Source organism: Anolis sagrei, chromosome 1 (genome assembly GCF_037176765.1).
Source record: "Anolis sagrei isolate rAnoSag1 chromosome 1, rAnoSag1.mat, whole genome shotgun sequence".
Lineage (NCBI taxonomy): Eukaryota > Metazoa > Chordata > Lepidosauria > Squamata > Dactyloidae > Anolis > Anolis sagrei.
The window spans coordinates 55674217-55693604 of record NC_090021.1 but is presented as its reverse complement, the minus strand read 5'-3'; the positions used below and the strand labels follow the sequence as shown (position 1 = coordinate 55693604).

At 35.7% G+C, this 19388-nt stretch overlaps 1 protein-coding gene across 12 annotated transcripts in view; it reads right to left on the bottom strand.

Annotated features, from left to right (window-relative positions):
• The window catches only part of CEP170 (centrosomal protein 170), a 95119-nt gene that overhangs the window by 70352 nt on the left and 5379 nt on the right, over window positions 1-19388 (bottom strand). For all 12 annotated transcript variants that reach the window (XM_067464665.1, XM_067464670.1, XM_067464677.1 and 9 more), the window contains exons 2-4: window positions 3935-4079; window positions 2514-2603; window positions 956-1034 (exon numbers count right to left, since the gene is read on the bottom strand). In XM_067464665.1, coding sequence (XP_067320766.1) covers window positions 956-1034; window positions 2514-2603; window positions 3935-4039 — 274 coding nt within the window. In that variant the 5' untranslated portion in view covers window positions 4040-4079. The remainder of the gene's footprint in view (window positions 1-955; window positions 1035-2513; window positions 2604-3934; window positions 4080-19388) is intronic.

The window sequence follows — 19388 nt, the reverse complement described above, 5'->3', positions numbered from 1 at the left end:
GGGGAGCTAAAACGATTTAAATAAGAATATTTGGATACAACTTTCCTGTGTCTACACTCCTCCTCCTACAACCATGCTTAAGTCTAGCCAGTCTGCAAATCACCTGATTGGTACATGGTTCACATCATAACTTGCCTGGGGATAAAGACATGTGAGGAAGACATACGGAGATGGCATTACAAATCAAGGGTTGATCATTGCATTTCTTTTTCTCATCACAATAACCCCACCTGTATAAACTGATCTTAAGAGGGAACTTAAGCATCAGTTGCTGATCATCATTAAGAATGGGAAGCTTATAGCAACAACCAGGCATATAGCCCGGGGGGGGGGGGGGGGCTTGAGGGGCTTCAGCCCCCCCCCCCCCCCGAAATTCTCAGGGTGATCTGCGAGAAGGCCTTACTGGTACATTATTTAAACTGTTATGTTTATTCATATCATGACCTGATCACCATGCTCAATAGATCCCATATGCATGGGGCTATTGGGATAACGATACAAAAGGTTTGAATCAAACTCACCCCCCCCCCAATCAAATTCAGAACCCCCCCCCCCCCCCCCGAAACAAAATCCTGGCTACGGGCCTGGCAACAGAAGTGGTTCAATTTTTTGTGAAGATACAACTTGGTTTCAATTATGAATTATGAAGGGAACATGTATGTTATTCAGCATTGATACTCTAAAATTCATAATAAGCACCCTCTATCTCATTCAGCATTTGTAAAACATTTGTTTGCCAAGGTAAATCCATTAATATATGTTCCACAGCAGCAAAAGATGAGAACATGTTGGCATCTCAGATACTGCCTTAATTTTGGTATAAGCAATCAGGATTTGAATGTTTTACTTACTGTGGAATATCATCTTTAAAAATGAAATAAACTGGTAAGTCAGTACTTAAATGTATGATCAGAGCTACTTAAAGAAACAGTAATTCATTATTTTATAAGGATATCATATCCAAATCTCAGTTTATCCTCAAGCTTTAGTGTGATGTATGTCTGTTCTGGAATCCGTACATCATTCACAAATGTCTAAGAATGAAAAAACAAAAATAAACATTAGTTGTAATAAAGGTGACTCTGAATATGAATCTAGGTTTTTGGTTGTTGTTGTTTTTTTGTAGTCATTGCATCACATATCATCGTAGACCTGCTGAAAATAATGTTTTCAGGAAATCTTACTTGCCCAATAAAATCCAGAGTGATGTACAGATGTCTAATTCTGACTTTAATTTTTGCCATTGTGGCCTGAATCCAATATGTATTTCTGCTAATGAAATAAGTAATAACTTGCTGAACTAATAATAACTCTTTCATTGGTACAGATATACTTCAGCTACTAAAATAGCTGTAATTCCGAGAATTATTTCTTTAACAGAAATTTTGGGATCAGAGGCAGATATATGTATATAAATAAAGAATAGAGATAGGTTCTTACACCTCGAAAGTGAAAAGAAATTCATTAAGTTTCAACAAACTTTTTAACCAAAACTAACAACATTCATGTGTGAAATTAAACAACTAGGTTAAGTATGCCTTGACTAAATAAACAACAAAAATTCAACCTTCTAGAGATGTATTTATTTATCGTGTCAGACATTTGTAGCCTTCTAGAGATGACTTGAAAGCTTTTCAGGATGATTTCTCTCCCTGTTCAACAGAATCTCCCTTTCTTGTTCCATTATACTGGCCAAACATATATACTATGCTGTTTTTAAAAACATACTAGCGGAAGCTGGTAATGCAGGCTTAACTGTTCTTCCCATTCTGTATTTTATGCATGCTCGGTAACAGATTTTCTGAGGGGAGCTGCTGTCTACCTTGCCTTACTGAATAGCTTCCACAAAATACACCACACTAGGGAGGTGCTAATAGACAAGGAAGAGAGTTAAAGGAGTCCAGCCACATTTAGCGAACTGCGTGAATCTCACCCAGGATGAATCTGGACTCAACTTGGTACACATAACCTTTATGATCCAACTTAAAGTACTGGTTGTGGTTTGGTGGGGGGGGGGGGGGGTGGAGATAAAGGATGATGGAAATTGGAGACCAGCCACACCCAGAGAGTTGTGTGATTTCCACTTGGGACTGAAAGTGCAGCTCTCCTCCTAACTGGTGAGATGGCCAGGCTACATCCCCAACATCATTGCAACCCAACAAGAAGGCTAAGCCCTCTGACCAGTTAGGAAGAAAGCCATGGATTGCAGCTCAGCCAGATCTAGGGCTGGTGGGAATTGAATTTTTCTTCTTTTTTCTGGTAAAATATTCCTCTGTGACTACTAAAAACTTATATTTTACCAAAGAATGGGAAACGAATTGCTCTCAATAGCCATAATGTATTAAAAATTTCAATGCCATTTTCAGATTGCCAGATTTCAAGAAAACATATTTTCAAAATTTGTTTCTTAACTTTTCTTCTATCAAACATGTAAAGGTATTTAATTTTTTTTGTTCAGGATCCTGTTATACAAACTGAACTGCACTTACTGAAATCAGAATAAATTCACTTACCCCATTTAGACTGCCTAAATCTTTCACTAAGTGTTCATCAGTAGAAGCATCATAGTTGACTACAGCATGTTGTTTGTCCACACTCCGTGACTGCAATATGAAGAAAGTATTACATTGACTTTACTTAATATATTTACAGCAGCAAACATGTAATCATAGAATCATAGAATCAAAGAGTTGGAAGAGACCTCATGGGCCATCCAGTCCAACCCCCTGCCAAGAAGCAGGAATATTGCATTCAAAGCACCCCTGACAGATGGCCATCCAGCCTCTGTTTAAACGCTTCCACATTACGGGGCAGAGTGTGTTCTTCCTCATGTTCAGATGGAATCTCCTTTCTTGTAGTCTGAAGCCATTGTTTCGCGTCCTAGTCTCCAAGGAAGCAGAAAACAAGCTCGCTCCCTCCTCCCTGTGGCTTCCTCTCACATATTTATACATGGTTATCATATCTCCTCTCAGCCTTCTCTTCTTCAGGCTAAACATGCCCAGCTCCTTAAGCCGCTCCTTATAGGGCTTGTTCTCAGGACCCTAATACAGGTTGAGTCTTCCTTATCTGAGATGCTTGGGATGAGAAATTTTTCAGATTTTGAAAACTGTATTTGTTGGAAGTCAAACGCATTCTGCACAAGTTTATAGTCATCATTAAAGGCAGAATTGAAGTTAGATTGTAGGGAAAGCCTTTCCCCATTTACCCTCTGTGTCTGCCTGTCTTTCTAGTCTCTCCTCTTTTTCTTTGTGACTTTAAACCAGGTCTGTACAACCTGCAGCCCTCCAGCTGTTTTGGCCTTCAACTCCCAGAAGCCCTAGCCAGCTTGTCCAATGGCTAGGAATTCTGGGAGTTGGCGGCCAAAACAACTGGAGGGTATCAGTTTGTGTAGGCCAGCTTTAGACTGATACTTCTCAGGTACACACCCCTTTATTCACGTTTCTGACCACATGGTAAGCCTGAGACTTCCCTTTGTTCTTTGCTCATATAGAGAGACAACCTGTCTCTAGAGACAGATAGCTAGGTCCTAACATTCCTTTAGAAATATAGTTCTTTCAATAAAGTTTTTTGTAATCTTTAAAGCTTGACTCTGCTCATGTATGACAGTTTCTGTCATAGAAAGAATTTTTAGAGAGACCTGGAACAACACCCAGTTCCAGAACAAAATAGGTAAGATGAACATTTTAAGGCAAAAGTAGACAAAATTAACTTGATATAAAAGATAAATGGATTTATGCAATAGTGGTTGACAGATATACATGTTCTTTCTTTTAGGACACACACCAAGAAATTTATTAATTGCGATTAAAGTGCAAACAAAAGCTACATATAAAAAGGAAAACATCTAAAAAGATCCAAATGTAATCAACTCAAGGAAATATGTACCGAAGTTAAAGCTTTGAACACATATACTCTGAATAACGGATACAATTACCTGCAACATCAGCTCACAGTCATCTCTTCCAACAAAAATCATCTCTCGTGGCAGCCTATGGCGAGTGCCTCCACTGCTCACCAAAAACCAAGATGTTAAGCTCATTTTTTGTTTAGGTTATAAATCCTTACAAAGCTGCGTCATCCTGCAGCATGAAAGAGATGAAGAGAAAAATGTTTCAGGCTTATTGTTTTAATCTTCAATTCTTGCACCTGTTTGGTAAATATATATAGTATTGGTGTCTAGTCTCATAGTAATAAAAATTGCAGATTCTATGTCAACTATAAGGACTACTTCATAAACATCACCTCCTACACTCAGGTAGAAGGAAATGTGCACAGATAATACTATCTGTGGGAACTATTTTTCTACATTAACACAATTTGTCATAGCTTCTCAAACAAACAATAATAATCATAAAGCTTTATTTATATCCCGCCTCCTCTCCCCAAGGAGACTCGGGCGGCTTACAACAAGAGGAAACAATACACATAATATCAGTCACACTTATAATCCAAAAAAGGTTCAATCAAAACAAAGGAATCAAAAAGGACAAATCCCAATACATAGAAGAAAAACAAATCCCAATAAACATATTAATTATAACTCATAAACATCACCCATATAAATATAAAACTTTACAACAGTTAAGACATATAGCACCACTGAAAACATCACACAAAAATCAACAGTCTTAACACAGGACTACATGTATGCACCAGAACAAACCCACATCTATACCGGAAAATAAATATGAATTGTCACTGTAAGAGATATTCTTCTGAAACACACCAGAACATACAGACTTAGTTTACTATATATTACATCTACTATTTTAACTCAAACGTGCCTTACAACACAAAATAAAAATGTACCACACTATTTAAAACACTGAATGACTGATACATTAATGGCAACTTCTACATAAATTTTACACATATCATGTCTTTATTTAAAGAGTCTGATAAGAGATACACCTGTATGTCGTATGCCAAGGAAAGTGGTTTTTAGAATACTGTGTGGAAACTTCAGTTAAAGCTGAGTAAATTAGCTGCTTTATAAGGGGAAAGCCAATAACTTTCTTAAAATGTGTAACAACATAACATTTTTAAAAATTCAAGAAAACTAACCAGAAAGGAATTAAACTCTACTGAATGGTGAAGTTTTCATCATTTTCATAAAGTATTGCTATCACTAACAACCTATGAGCCGCCGCAAACTAGCGTCTTGGGAGAGCAAACTGTGCCAGCACGGCCGATGACGTCGAAGATTCCGCCTCTTTCTCCGCCTATTTCTCCGCGCCCGCGTGGTTTTCCCTTTGCTAGGGCAGCGATGCGAGCGTACTCTCGCTGTTGAATTCTGTCAACAGCGAGAGTACGCTCGCATCGCTGCCCTAGCAAAGGGAAAACCACGCGGGCGTGGAGAAATAGGCGGAGAAAGAGTCTTCGACGTCATCCGTCGTGCTGGCACAGTTTGCTCTCCCAAGACGCTAGTTTGCGGCGGTTCTATGACCTACAGAAATATTTGTCTATAGAAGCCATTGCCACTCAAAGGTTAATGTTAATGTGACAATGATCTACTATGATTTCAATTGATAAAAATTTAGATCCTCCCAAACATTAGAACCACTGTAGAAGTGAACTACAGGGTTCTAAAGTTCTCAACAGACTAATTATATCTAAGTATTTTTTTCTTATATCTATTTATGTCGGGTTATTCAAAGAGCACTGTAGGTTGCATGAACATGCATGAGACAGTTTTCCTTTACAGAATATCTACCTACAGGGATTACTAAAATAAATGCATATTTGAAGATATAAGTAGTATGGGAAAGGCAGCATTCAGAAATGATGGGAAAATATTCTGTGAATGAGCAGTTTCTGGCACATTTTCTTTATAGTTTCTGATCTTCTTTTTTATTGCTAATTATGGTTAAAACCCACAGGTCCCTGTATTAAGAGATAATGGGAATGTGGTGAAAAGTGAAAACAGATGCTTCTAATTTTCCCCACTGCATATGCAAAAGTGAAAAAACTCTTACAAACTAAGTTTCACTCATTCAGTCAAAAATATTGATCAACCTGCATGGAAATAAAATGAAAAATAAATTGGATTTTAGAAGGATATGTTCATATATTCAAAATATTGCTGTTTAAAACGTATCTTTAAAATCTGCAGAACAAATGATTTCATGAAATTACCAAATCTATCTTAAATAGTTTATCATGAAATTTGATTAAACTGGCATATCTGAAACTCACATGAATCACTACTCGAAAGCTCAATACAAATTTTAAATCCCATTTTAAAAAATGATATAACTGACTCAACAACAATAACACTTTTTATTTCACACTGTTCCCAACATGAGGGTTACAACAATTATAATACAATAGATTAGGACATTACAAGTTTTTTAAATTAAAAAATCCCTTTAAAATACAGAGATAAAAAGCATGTTGGCAAGATGGGATTAAAATAAAATAAGTACAAAACTCAATTTAAAATTCATATGTTAAAATTGACTGGTTAGGTTTGCCAGAAGAGATAATCTGTTTAGTTGTTTAATCTCTTTTGGAAGATCATTCCAGTCTAGGGGTGGCCAACAAACAGGTCCTCAGGGTGGCAGCTGCCAGTTGAGTTCTGGCCAGTTGAATAATAATAATAATATTATAATAAACTTTATTTATAACCCACCCTATCTCCTCAAGGTGGAAAACATTCAATGCTATAATGAAAACAAATCAAACCAATGAATGAAACGACATCAATATAAATTTTAATAACTAACCAAAAGTAAGTAAATTAAAACAAAACAACTCATCAAAGACATTTACATTGTAATAAAATCTGACTATTAAAGTAAATGTCTTTCCAGGGAACTGAGCGTATGGGAGAAGATTTGGAAAAAGCAGTATGATGGATTATTTCTTTGCAGGGTGGACACCAGTTTAAGAGTTGATCACATGCTTCTCTGGCGATAGTGATGAATAATCTCTTAAAGTGAGACAAATATAAGTGATGTTCAACTGTTTCTTCTTTTTGACCTATTTGCTTTAAAATTTATTTGAACTTTACCAAAATTAAGTGTTACAAATGCTAAGTGTGAATATCAATTGCAAGGAAAAGTCAATTTGGTAACTTGATGCAAGTTGTGGATACCTGCTACGAGATTAACAGCTGCTTAAGCTTAGACATGTCTGTAGCAGTTACCAAGGCTAAAGTCCAAAAATTGCTACAGTATACAGAAGCCCCCGAGTTACAAACATCCAACTTACAAACTACTCATAGTTAAGAACGGAGTGAGACAACAGTAAGTGAGATAAATCTCACTAGGAAGGGAAATCCACTCCTGAAAGAGTTATCATGGGGGGGGGGGGGGAGTGTCTCCACTAATGCTTTCTCACCAATCCTTGTTTCCATAACAAGTCACGTTTTTCAAAATCCAATTATATAAGTGAGATGAAATCTTCTGAACAGGGGCACAGACAGCAAATCAAACACTATAGCGGTGTTAATGCTTCCCTATGCTATCCAAAGAATGCATGCTTGCGCTCTCTCTCTCTCTCTCTCTCTCTCTATATATATATATATATATATACACTAGCTGCCCCCCTGCCACGCGTTGCTGTGGCCCAGTCTGGTGATCTGGAATACAAGGTAATGAGAAAGTTTTGGTTTCTAATATATGTAATTTCTTTATGCTTGTGGGTAAACAGCATTTCTTGCTGTTTCTTTGTCAGTGTTGATGTGGAGATTGTCTGGTTTGCCTACTTTGGAACACGTAAGACATCATTGTCCTTCTTTAGGGGTCCCTTTCAAATCTGATACTATATCTCTCTCTGTGTGTGAATCTATCTATCTACATCTATGGCTGGATGGCTCTTTGTCAGGAGGGCTTTGGTTATGTTTTCTTGCCCTGATGAAGGGTTGGACTGGATGGCCTTAAGTATTTTCTGATGGTCATGGGAGTTCTGTGTGGGAAGTTTGCCCCAATTCTGTCGTTGGTGGGGTTCAGAATGCTCTGATTGTAGGTAAACTATAAATCCCAGTAATTACAACTCGCAAATGTCAAGGTCTATTTCCCCCAAACTCCATCTGTGCTCATATTTGGCCATATTGAGTATTCGTGCCAAGTTTGGTCCAGATCCATCATTGTTTGAGTCCGCAATGCTCTCTAGAGGTAGGTGAACTACAACTCCAAAACTCAAGATCAATGCCCTTCTAGCATTTTCTGTTGGTCATGGGAGTTTTTTGTGCCCAAGTTTGGTTCAATTCCATCGTTGGTGGAGTTCCGAATGCTCTTTGATTATAGGTGAACTATAAATCCCAGCAACTACAACTCCCAAATGACAAAATCATAAATTTTTGAGTGATGGTCACTCCTTGTGTTGCGAGACATTTTGTTGCCAAATTTGGTGTGAATTCGTTCATTGGTTCTTTTGTTTTTAAGGTACTCATTACGCGCAGAGCATTTATAGATAGATAGATAGATAGATAGATAGATAGATAGATAGATAGCTGGAGTTACACTTTTAAAAGGTACCTGTTCCAACTTACTAACAAATTCAACTTAAGAACAAATCTACAGAATTTATTTTAATTTATATATGCTATTTCTTAAAGAAACATGTGCACCCTTTAATAGTTAGACTCAAAAACATATTGTACCCTGAGACTAAAGAAATTAGATTTATTTTAAAAATAAACCTGAATAACTGGGTCAGAGTTGATTATTCACAATAGTCTACATACAGTAACAATTGATGGGATAGGGAGTAAATTAAAATACCTGAAAGGGGATTAAATATTTATTGCCCTGGCAATCATTATGGCTTTAGGTCCCACTTGCAGAGATAAAAGGCTGACAGAAAACACAAACTTTACTGTTACAGCTAGCAAAAAGTATACTGGCAGAACTGTGACAGATTTGCAACCCAGATACATATTTTAAGTCTCTTTTGGAACATGATACACTTGCTATTTGAACCAGAGACACATATATGGAGTACAACTCTATGCTTAGCTTCTTAGTGGTTATTACTAAATTCAGTGGTATACTCAATCCTCTATCACTGAGTATACAAAGGATGACATACTTGGATTTTAACAGTAAAAGCTGAGTTCATACCCAGTTATTTACTACAATAAAAAAATCTCTGAAGTTTATTTATTTATTTATTTTATTTACTATTCTTGTATACCGCTGTATCTCAAGCCCGAGGGCGACTCACAGCGGTTTCCAAACAGCAAGTTCTTACTAAAGAAAAAGGAAATACCAAACAGCCTTTTATTCCAATAAGATATACTGAACAAAATTCAGATTATATTCCACTGTTCAAGTTTAAACATTATCATCTAAAATCCATGCTCTCTCACACCATGAAAAAGATTCCAGTAATCTGCTGTATTTAATTGCTTAAAAGTCACCACTGCGTAACAGTTGCAACTTCCTCCCCCTCCCAAATTGATATTTTTGCTTTCTTCAAGTAATAGTCACACCCTTAATTTATCACCCCAAAGTGTCTACTTCATTTGCGTTCCCATATGCTTGCCTTCTTTCAACTATGGGACTTCACTCAGTCAGCACGTTGTTCAGCTTCATGCAGTTGAGCAAAGAACCAGCTGAGTGAAGCCCCAAAGCTGGAACTTTTTTCAACACATAAAAGTCACACCCTCACCTTTTCAGCTCCCCAAAAGAGGGATAAAATATGTATTATGCAATGAAATATGCTAAATGTCACTGATACTAGCCCTCCACTTTCATGTGTGGGTACACAACCCCTTTGAAAGTAGAAAAATCGCACATACTATTTTTTAAATCTGCGTGAAGACTTCTTCAAGACTCTCAAGCTTGACTCTATGGAATTGCCTAGGAAGACACAAGCAATACATCTGGAAAGCACCAGTTCGAGGAAAGCTGTGCCAGACTCTTAATAAGAATGCCTTTCATCTTCCAGATCAATAACTCTGATAAGCATTTTGTCACATATTATAATAATATTTTATCATTAATTCCATTAGAATTTGATATTTTGTTTTGACAGGGACACTACTGGTTATAGGAATTATATTATATTTAAGTACTGCTTTCTGAAAAAGATTTGTACTCTCACAGATGATGCAACTGCTACAAAAATATCAATTCAGCCTGCATAACTTAGGACTGAAACTCTGCATTCTGAAGCCAAAGAAATGGGTGTAACCTAGTTCAGCAAGACCAACAGATATTGCTGTTGACAGTATCTAAGATAAAATATTGATGGAAACAAAACACTTATCAATTCAATTTAAACTAAAAACAAAAAACCCACATAATATGCATTTTGCTACTTTGAGTTTTAGGATCTGCATGGAGGTCCAGAATATCATCTGTTTTTAGAAGTGATCACTTGTGATTGTCTTTATTCTCCACATTCTTGAAATTTTGGTTACACACAAATAACATAGAGGAGCAATTTTCTCTAAGGTCCCTTCTACACTGTCATATAATCCAGATTACCAAAGCAAATAATCCACATTAAATGTCTGGATTACATCAATCTACACTACCATATAATCTATTTCAAAACAGATAATCTGGATTTTATCCGGCAGCGTAGGCAGGGCATTACTTGGTGCCTAGCAAGGACATGTACAAAAAGTTAAAAATCTCTCCTGAAACTCATTAGATGGGAAAGTAGAGGGGCTAGCCCCACCACTTATGTCACCTGGCATACAGAAAGGCTTAAGGCTCTTGTCTCTTCATTTAAAATAGACTACAACATGCCTCCCCTCAAAATCTTTCCCTAGTAGGAACAGTGAAATGGAAGGATTTGAAGGGAAAAGTTAGACAGCACAATCATAAACTCTATGTCTCAGCCCAGATGATATCACCCACTGAGACCCAAGAATGGGAATGCATTTTGAGATCATGTCATAGAGCTGGATGATTCAAAGACCAGGAAGCAGATTGCCAGGAGATGACAACTCCTAACTAATGGTCTCCCCATGCTCAAGGAGGTGTGGGTATGCAGAGACAAATCCAACAATTTAGAAATCGATCTGGGAGCAGCAAGGCTAAGATGCATTTGTGGAAATACATTCAAAGGACCAGGAACTGTCAACTTATTTTCTCTAGGGTGGTCTATTGTACAATTATTGCCAAAAAAAAAAAAAAGGAATCCCTGCTTTTCTCTCTAGTTGGAGATTGCAAAAACAACTGTAATGTGACAGGGCATTAAGAAGAGAAAAGGGTTTCTGGAACGAACTGGCTTGGTGTAGAACATCTGACAACAGGATCTGACCATTGGTGGGCTGAGCTAGTTCCACAGCCAAAGGTCCTCTCCTCCAATGAGAGAGAAGGAAAAGTGCTTTATTCTCAGAAACTTCACTTCTAAATCAAAGCTGAAGTTCAAGTTTGTTTGTTATATCACACAAAATACAGGACTGTTTACAAGCTTATTGTGTGTTTCATAAAAGGGTATGTCAATTACATTCTCCAGAGATTGTTTTTGCCCTTTAGCTCTAACCTGTACTAAAATGTGGATAAGTTGTTCTGAGTTTCAGAAATTTGATTGAAGTTTATATTATTATATAAAAATGAGAAGAAAATTTTGAGACAAAGTTCATTATTATTTCTCATCCCATGGGGGAACAGAGATGGCTGATCAGGATATAATAAACAAACGGTTATGGTACTAATTCCCCTGCAATGTCTAACATCTGGGTTGGAAGTTTTAATTAATAATGAGATGAACCTGTTACAGACTTTACTTCTCAATAAACTTTATAGAAGAGATCTAGTTCACAGGGGGGGGGTGCATTATTGTACATTTTATCATATTTGGTCGTAATTCTCAAGACATTAAATTATACTTTTGAAACAGACACCGTACCAGCAACATTGCTATCATTGGAATAGGCTCTTTTCTCATAGGAGAATAGAGAATCCTACCACTATGGAAAGGTAGTATCATGGTGGGAGATTTATTGCTACTTTGTCCAGTAATTAATAACTGTACAGTACTTGGTAAGGTTTATTAAGTCCTTTTATCAGGAAAATGCTTGATGCCATTTCAAGTATTTTTAAAATTACAAAAACTTAGAAACTAGTATAATGCATTTCAACAACCTGAAAAATGTCTAAGAATGTAATGGGCACCTCTTTGATTAGTAATGCATTAACATTCTCCCCTTCTAATGCTCAAGTCAATAAGATTCCATTTTTAATTCTCTTCATCCACTTATTTACTACTGCTGCTAAACATAATCAGATTATTTAGTACAGGTTGTGCCACATAATGACACAGTAATCTTTCTTCAATAGTCTAAACAACATTTTCACTTAATCAACATTTGGGAAGAATAAACAATATTCCATTTACTTTTATAAAATGAAACAATCTAGTGTAAACAGTTTCATATATTTGTTTCTTTTGCAACAAATACACAACCTAACATAGTAAAATAGGGACAAGATTTTGGATTTAAAAAACAATAATAGAAAACTTTTATTTCACATTTTCTTTACAAAGCAATATGCACTGGGCTTATTTATTTAATGAGACGGATTTGGAATTCAGGAATAAAACCATATGGTGTCACAGACATTTATCCCTATGCTCTCTTTTATTGAGAATGGCCAAGCTTCAGGTTCATTATATTTGTGTGTTCCTAGATTTAGAAAATATTGGATTTTGTAAAATGAAATCACTAATCTTATATGTATTGATACATTAGGCAAAGCCACTTAGAATTCTCTACTGGGAAAATGATATTAAATAAGTAAGCAGGTTTAGAGTAGGCTAACGTACAGATATATTCTAGTACAGTGGTTCTTAACCTGTGGGTCCCCAGATGTTTTGGCCTTCAAGTCCCAGAAATCCAAACAGCTGGTAAACTGTCTGTGATTTCTGGGAGTTGTAAGTCAAAACACCTGGGGACCCATGGGTTGAAACCCACTGTTCTAGTATCATAACAGATTTCTGAAATTAGGCATGAAAAGTACTGTGTGAAACATGCATCAGGGCCCTATTAACTGATGTCTATTAATTCAATGTGAACTGAACCTTAAACTTCTAACTGAGTTATCTATCACACTAGGTTGTTAATAGTCTGTTGTGAATATTAATTGTAAAAACACTAGATTTCTTTGATACTTTATGGATATTATTAACAATTTTTTACTTGTATTGTCGAAGGCTTTCATGGCTGGAATCACTCAGTTCTTGTGGGTTTTTTCGGGCTATATGGCCATGTTCTAGAGGCATTTCTCCTGACGTTTCGCCTGCATCTATGGCAAGCATCCTCAGAATTTTTTACTTAATGTTTAATTGTTTTTTTAAAAAAATTATGTCATGAAATAACACAGTACTTGGATATAGCTTTTAGCATGAACAACTGATCTCTCCTTTCTCTCCTAATATGTTTAATCAAAATATCTACAAACCAGTGAGGGATAGCTTCATGTTGGCCATCACTGGCAGAGACCTTGCAAAACAAGTTATGCTCATTACAGAACCTAAGAGAACCATGCCTGTGAGGACTATTCGATTTGTAGTGCTGCTTATGTATTACTTCAGCATGTCATTATATTTTCTTCTCAAAAATAACTTTTCAAGCTGTAGTATCACAGTAGACAGGGTCAAGTCCTTGAGTAATCCTGGTGACCTAGTTGGTTTTCTAAATGTGAAGAGTTTGTCAGTTTCAGCATCCTAAGAAAAATGTGATTTCAGAAAGAAGAAAATTCATAACAAAAATCATCATGCCACTTACAAAATGAGTCAAATAACCTAACAAAGGTAATATAACAAATCTATGCAAATATAGTTACACTAGTCCAGTAGTTGCAAGTGTCTACCCAAGTAGCTGCAGTAACTACCCATGCCTATTTGGAAACCCTGCCCAAACAATCTTTATATAGTCTTCATTAGAAACATTATTTGTGCTAAATCTATATTTTCACACTGAGAAGTTATGTTTAAATTTTCCAGAGATTATCTAGGGAGAAAAAGTTGTATTTAATATTATTAATAGCATCCCAATGAGCATATCCCAGGCATAGGCAGATCATTGAAAATAGAAGAAAAAAGATGAAATGGGTTAATGAAATGGAGAAGCCTTTGCCCTAAATATCCCTCTTCCTCAAATCATACAGCTACATTTTGTTGTAGGTCCCCAGGTATTACTGAAAAAATATTTAAATAGACGATTAATTAATTGGCACTGACAGTGATTTTATTCTAGCAATAAATTTAAATACTGCTTTTTAAAGTAATATGCTTCTAGTCTGACTGAATTATTTTAATTGTTTTATATTTTATTTTGTTTTAAATTGTCTTTGAATTATTTTACTTATATGCTACCTGAACTCTTGCAAGATAGGAACAGCTAAAATTTCAATTAAATAATCTTGTGTGATATAAGGAGTAAAGTTTATTAATTATCTATTTTAAATCATTATTTACAGAAAATTTGCTATCCTTACTCTGTCACTTGATTTAGTACATTTTATCTATAGTCACATTATTTTGTCTTGTCTCTCTTTTTTTCCCAAATTTAGCCAAGTAGAAGAATGCTCTAGAGGCTCTATTTAACACTAGAATTTTCAAACTGCAGAAATCTGCTTATTTATTTAAATTCTATAAGTCATCTTTTTTCCAAACAAGAACATGCTGATCGTGCATTAAGGATACATAGACACTTCACACAGCAAAATTTGAACATCATTATTATAGATATTCAGTAGTATGCAAGAGTAACTAAGAAAGGTTTATTTCAAGACAGTGATATTTTAAAATAAAAAATCCAATTAGAGAGAGCACTGGAAAATGTATTTTTCCTATATTTGATAAGGGCATTGAGATAAACAGTTCATGATAAAATTAAATTAGGGAAATTAGAAACCCAATGTTGAGCAATATATTAGAAGTATGGAACAAGTATAGGAGAATGTTAATAATGGATGGTTCAGTTATAACCCCAATTGTAATGGAAAATAAATTTCCAATTTTTTTAAAAAAAGTAATGGATAAAAAGTTAAGAGAATTTTTTTTAGACAAAATAGGGGATTGGATAAAGGAGGAAATGAAGAAGGAAACGATTTTGGAAGAATTTAGAGAAATAAAATTGACATGGTTTCATTGTATACAATTAGAACAATGGTTTAAAAATTGGGGGAAAATAATAAAAACGTAAGCAAGCTTAATCAATTCGAACAAATAATACAGAATGGAAGGGTTATGGAAGAGCATGAAAATTTGAAAGAAACAACCAGTAAAATATGTAAGATAATAATTGAAATAAAGGAAGGAAACACAAAAAACAACACCCTCAAGGAGGTCTGGGAAGAAGACTTAGGGATAAAAATAAATGAAATAGAATGGCAACAATTATGGAAACAAAGACATCTAAAAAAAACTTATATGGGTTAAAGAAAATTATTGTAAGTTAATATGGAAATGTTATCTAACACCAGTAAGATTAGCACACATAAATAAAAATTATTCAAAAAATTGTTGGAGAGGGTGTCAAGAACCAGGAACATATATATATATGTGGTGGCAATGTAAATATGTAAATAATTTTGGGGGGAAAGTATTTAGAGAAATAGAAGATATAATGAATACTAAAATAGAGAGTAGTCCTAGTATAGCTTTATTATCAATATATAACAATAATCAATTGAAAAAAGAGGATAAAGAAGCAGTAACAAATTTATTAACAATAGCAAGACTGCTTATAGCAAGGAATTGGAAAAAAGAAATAAATATACAAATAGAGGAGTGGTATAAGGAAGTATGGAAACTGGCAATAAATGATAAGCTGACATGTATATTAAAAGTTAAAAGAGGTATATGGAAACAAAGTTATTTTAATGATGTATGGAGAAAATTTATTGTAAAAGGATTAAAAAATAAAGAAGGAAAGTTACCGCCACAAGAAGAATTGAGATTTTGGACAGGCGACATGTAAAAGTTGTGGCTTGAGATGGGAGGAGGGGAGCACAGCGGTGAGGAATAGAAAATATGTTCAAGCAGAATAATAATACTAGATGTCAAAGTATGTTAGGTGTATTGAATAATATGTAACTGCTGTAAAACAAATGTATAACAAACAGGGCCGTAGCCAGAAAAAATTTTCGGGAGGGGTTGAATGAGTCAGGGTGGGGGTGAATGGATATTGAACATGCCCTTGTCCTGCATTTAAAAAGTTGCTGGATGCTCTGGAGCTTCCCACACTTCATGATAGTGTGATCAGTTGGGCTGCTTTCCTAGCCGATGTACCTGTTCATACTGCCATCCTGCACTGGACAAGCTTTGTGCCAGGCAGTTCATACATCTACCATCTGCTAATTTGTTTCGGCAGTTGGCAGTGCAGACTTCAGTGTCGCTGATCCAAAGTACACCTCTCCAAATCTGCATCACTGTATGTGGCCTGTATAGAGGTCTATAGAAAACCCTTCAGGCCGAGAAAGTCTAACAGTTGTAAGGATCCACCAGTTGTAAGGATCCAGTACTTATTATAAATATACTTCAGAAGGCAGTTAAGCCTTGCCTCACTGATTTAATTTCACAAATTAAATCTTGCCTGAATCATCCTTCCTTTTTTTCCTCTTAGATTAAAACATAAGAATGGAAGTACAGATTACTGACAGACAGAATCAAGAATGAAATCTCTCTTGAGATAATGATACCTCTTCTTTTCTTATAAACCAAAGTGTTGCAGCCCAGCCACCTGTGTGACTTCTTTTCATCCAAGATAAAGAGCTAATTAACCCTAAATATAGCTCACCTAACAGGAATCAATCAACTAATCAAAAGTTTATTAAAGAAAAGAGATTCCCACACTGACAATAAAACCAACATCCACAAAACTTAGATCAAGAACTGTGTCCAAACAAGATTCCCCAATCCCAAACAGGAAAACATTACATGAAAGCAAGGCCAGAATCTCCAATCATGGAGAACAAGAGAAAAGTTACTTTCTTTGGAAAATACAAAATTGCTCTCACACAGAGCAATCGAAGGGATTAGCTTAAGAAACCAAATTGATTCCCATGAAGACGCTATCTAACTAACGCCTGAAATCCTTCTGTTTATCTTTCAAATGCTGAGAAACTCTTAATTGCTCCTGCGTGGCATTTTATGTGAAACATCCTCACTAGAAACAGATCTGTCTGTAAAACCATTCTCATCTTCCAGAGAAGAAGTACTTTCTCTCTGGGGCACTGCAAAAATGGTGGACTCCAATTCAGAAGCACAAAGCCTCGCCAAAGGGTTCCCATCCTCCTCCTCAGACAAGGCCTCAACATCAAGATTGTTCTGTTTGTCTTCAATATCCTGGATCTCTGATAAATCAGTCTATACAATTAACATTTTATATGTTTAAAAGCAGTTTGCACCACATTAAGGGTGGAGAAAAACTCAAAGCCCAAGATACAGGTATTCTAGAAACACAGTAAAAAGATGGTTCTCACAAGAACTGGAGACAGAGTGAATTCTACTTTGAAACCTCAAGAAGGCTACCATGCAAAAGAAAACATCTCCTTTAAGAAATAATACGTTGAAACTTTTCCAACACAATGAAATTTGAAACTTCAGTATGAGAAAATGATCACAGTCCATTTATGCATCTGATACAGTTTGTCACCTGATGTAACTGCATGCAAGAACTCTTTATATATTTTTTAGATTTTTCTTTAAAATATTAAAATTTTATTCACAGTAACTTTAATTTACACGTACGCTCATATGGTTCATCAAATACAGTACATAGCGCCAGTATATGAAATCACTGTATGCTATTTGATAAATGTGTTATACGAAACACCATATAAAAATTTGAAACACACAATTAGTTGTCTCCTTATTCTTTCATTTATAATCATACTTTAAATGACCAGGTCTAATCTGGTCATTTAAAGTATAACCACAATGCTTATGTTCTGGTATCTAGTATTAATCGAGAACTCTTGTGTTAGTCTAGAACACAGCAAAGCAATCCACTGTGTGATTTTGCGCAAGACGTTCCCTCTCAGTCTCAAATGAAGGGAATGGCAAATCCCCTCTGAATAAATCAAGAAAATGATAGGTTCATCTAAGAACACCATAAGTTAATAATGACTTGAAGACATAAAACAATAACAAATCTAGTCCATGTAGAAATACTTTGTTTTCCCAGAAATCCTCATAAATTCAACATGTATAAGCAATATTTTTGTTATAATCATAATAATTTTCTTGGTAATGTTTGAAATTTAACTTTTATAAAGCTTTTCCAAACAGATACTAGGAGACTGTCCTGCAAGGGAGTCCTCTGATAACCTGATTTTACTACAAACAATGCCATTGAGCCTTACAATGTCTTTTTGCAAATAATGGGTGATAGTACATCAGAAATGTTAAATTGTGTAATGAAGAGCCCATTAATATCAAAGAGAGCTACAGGATATTCAAGTAAATTGAAAGCAGAAAGGAACCAATAATAAAACAGATTTAGAATGCTATTATCTGTCTACAAAACAGCAACCAAGGATTGGACTTCTGTGATGTCAAGAGAATATTTATGCACAGTAATTACTAAGGATATATCTATTATAGATGCAACCATGAAGCAACTAATTCAGCTATTGGATCAGTCTGGATCTGGAAATGGTGGTAAATGTTTTTGAATTAAACCTGTTATATGTTGGCTATATCAGTATAGGCGCTCCTGGTGGCGCAGTATATTAAACCGCTGAGCGGCTGAGCTAGTTGACCGAAAGGTCGCAGATTCGAATCCAGGGAGCGGTGGGAGCTTCCACTGTCAGCCCCAGCTTCTGCCAACCTAGCAGTTTGAAAACATACAAATGTGAGTAGATCAGCAGGTACCACTCCGGCGAAAAGGTAACAGCGCTCCATTCAGTCATGCCAGCCACATGACCTTGGAGTATCCACGGACAACGCCGGCTCTTTGGCTTAGAAATGGAGATGAACACCACACCCCAGAGTCGGACACAACTAGACTTAAAAGTCAGGGGGAAACCTTTAGCTTTACGTATATCAGTGTTTCCTAACAAAATTATTACTCATGGGATCATTTTGACACAAATGCAAAAAAACAAAACAAAACCAAAAAAACCTAGTCAAAACTTTTCCATGGTGGACTAGATATGTGTCTAGAAGAGCTCTGTGATTATTTATCATTTCTTTATTCTTTCTTTATTTTTATCATTTATTTCTTCATAAATGTAATGAAATGACGCAATATAATATAATTTTAAGACAAGGCAAATATAAATATAAAAATTTAAAAAGAAATACTTACGCCATGTGTAAAAGATAAAATACAATTAAATACAATTAAAACTTTGTTTAAAAATCTAGACAGACTTCCAAAACCCCACTCTCAGCATCCCCAGAAGCCTGCCTCTTATCATTCCCTACTGGCAGAGGTATATTTTCACCTGCGTGCAAAAGGAAAGCAATGATGG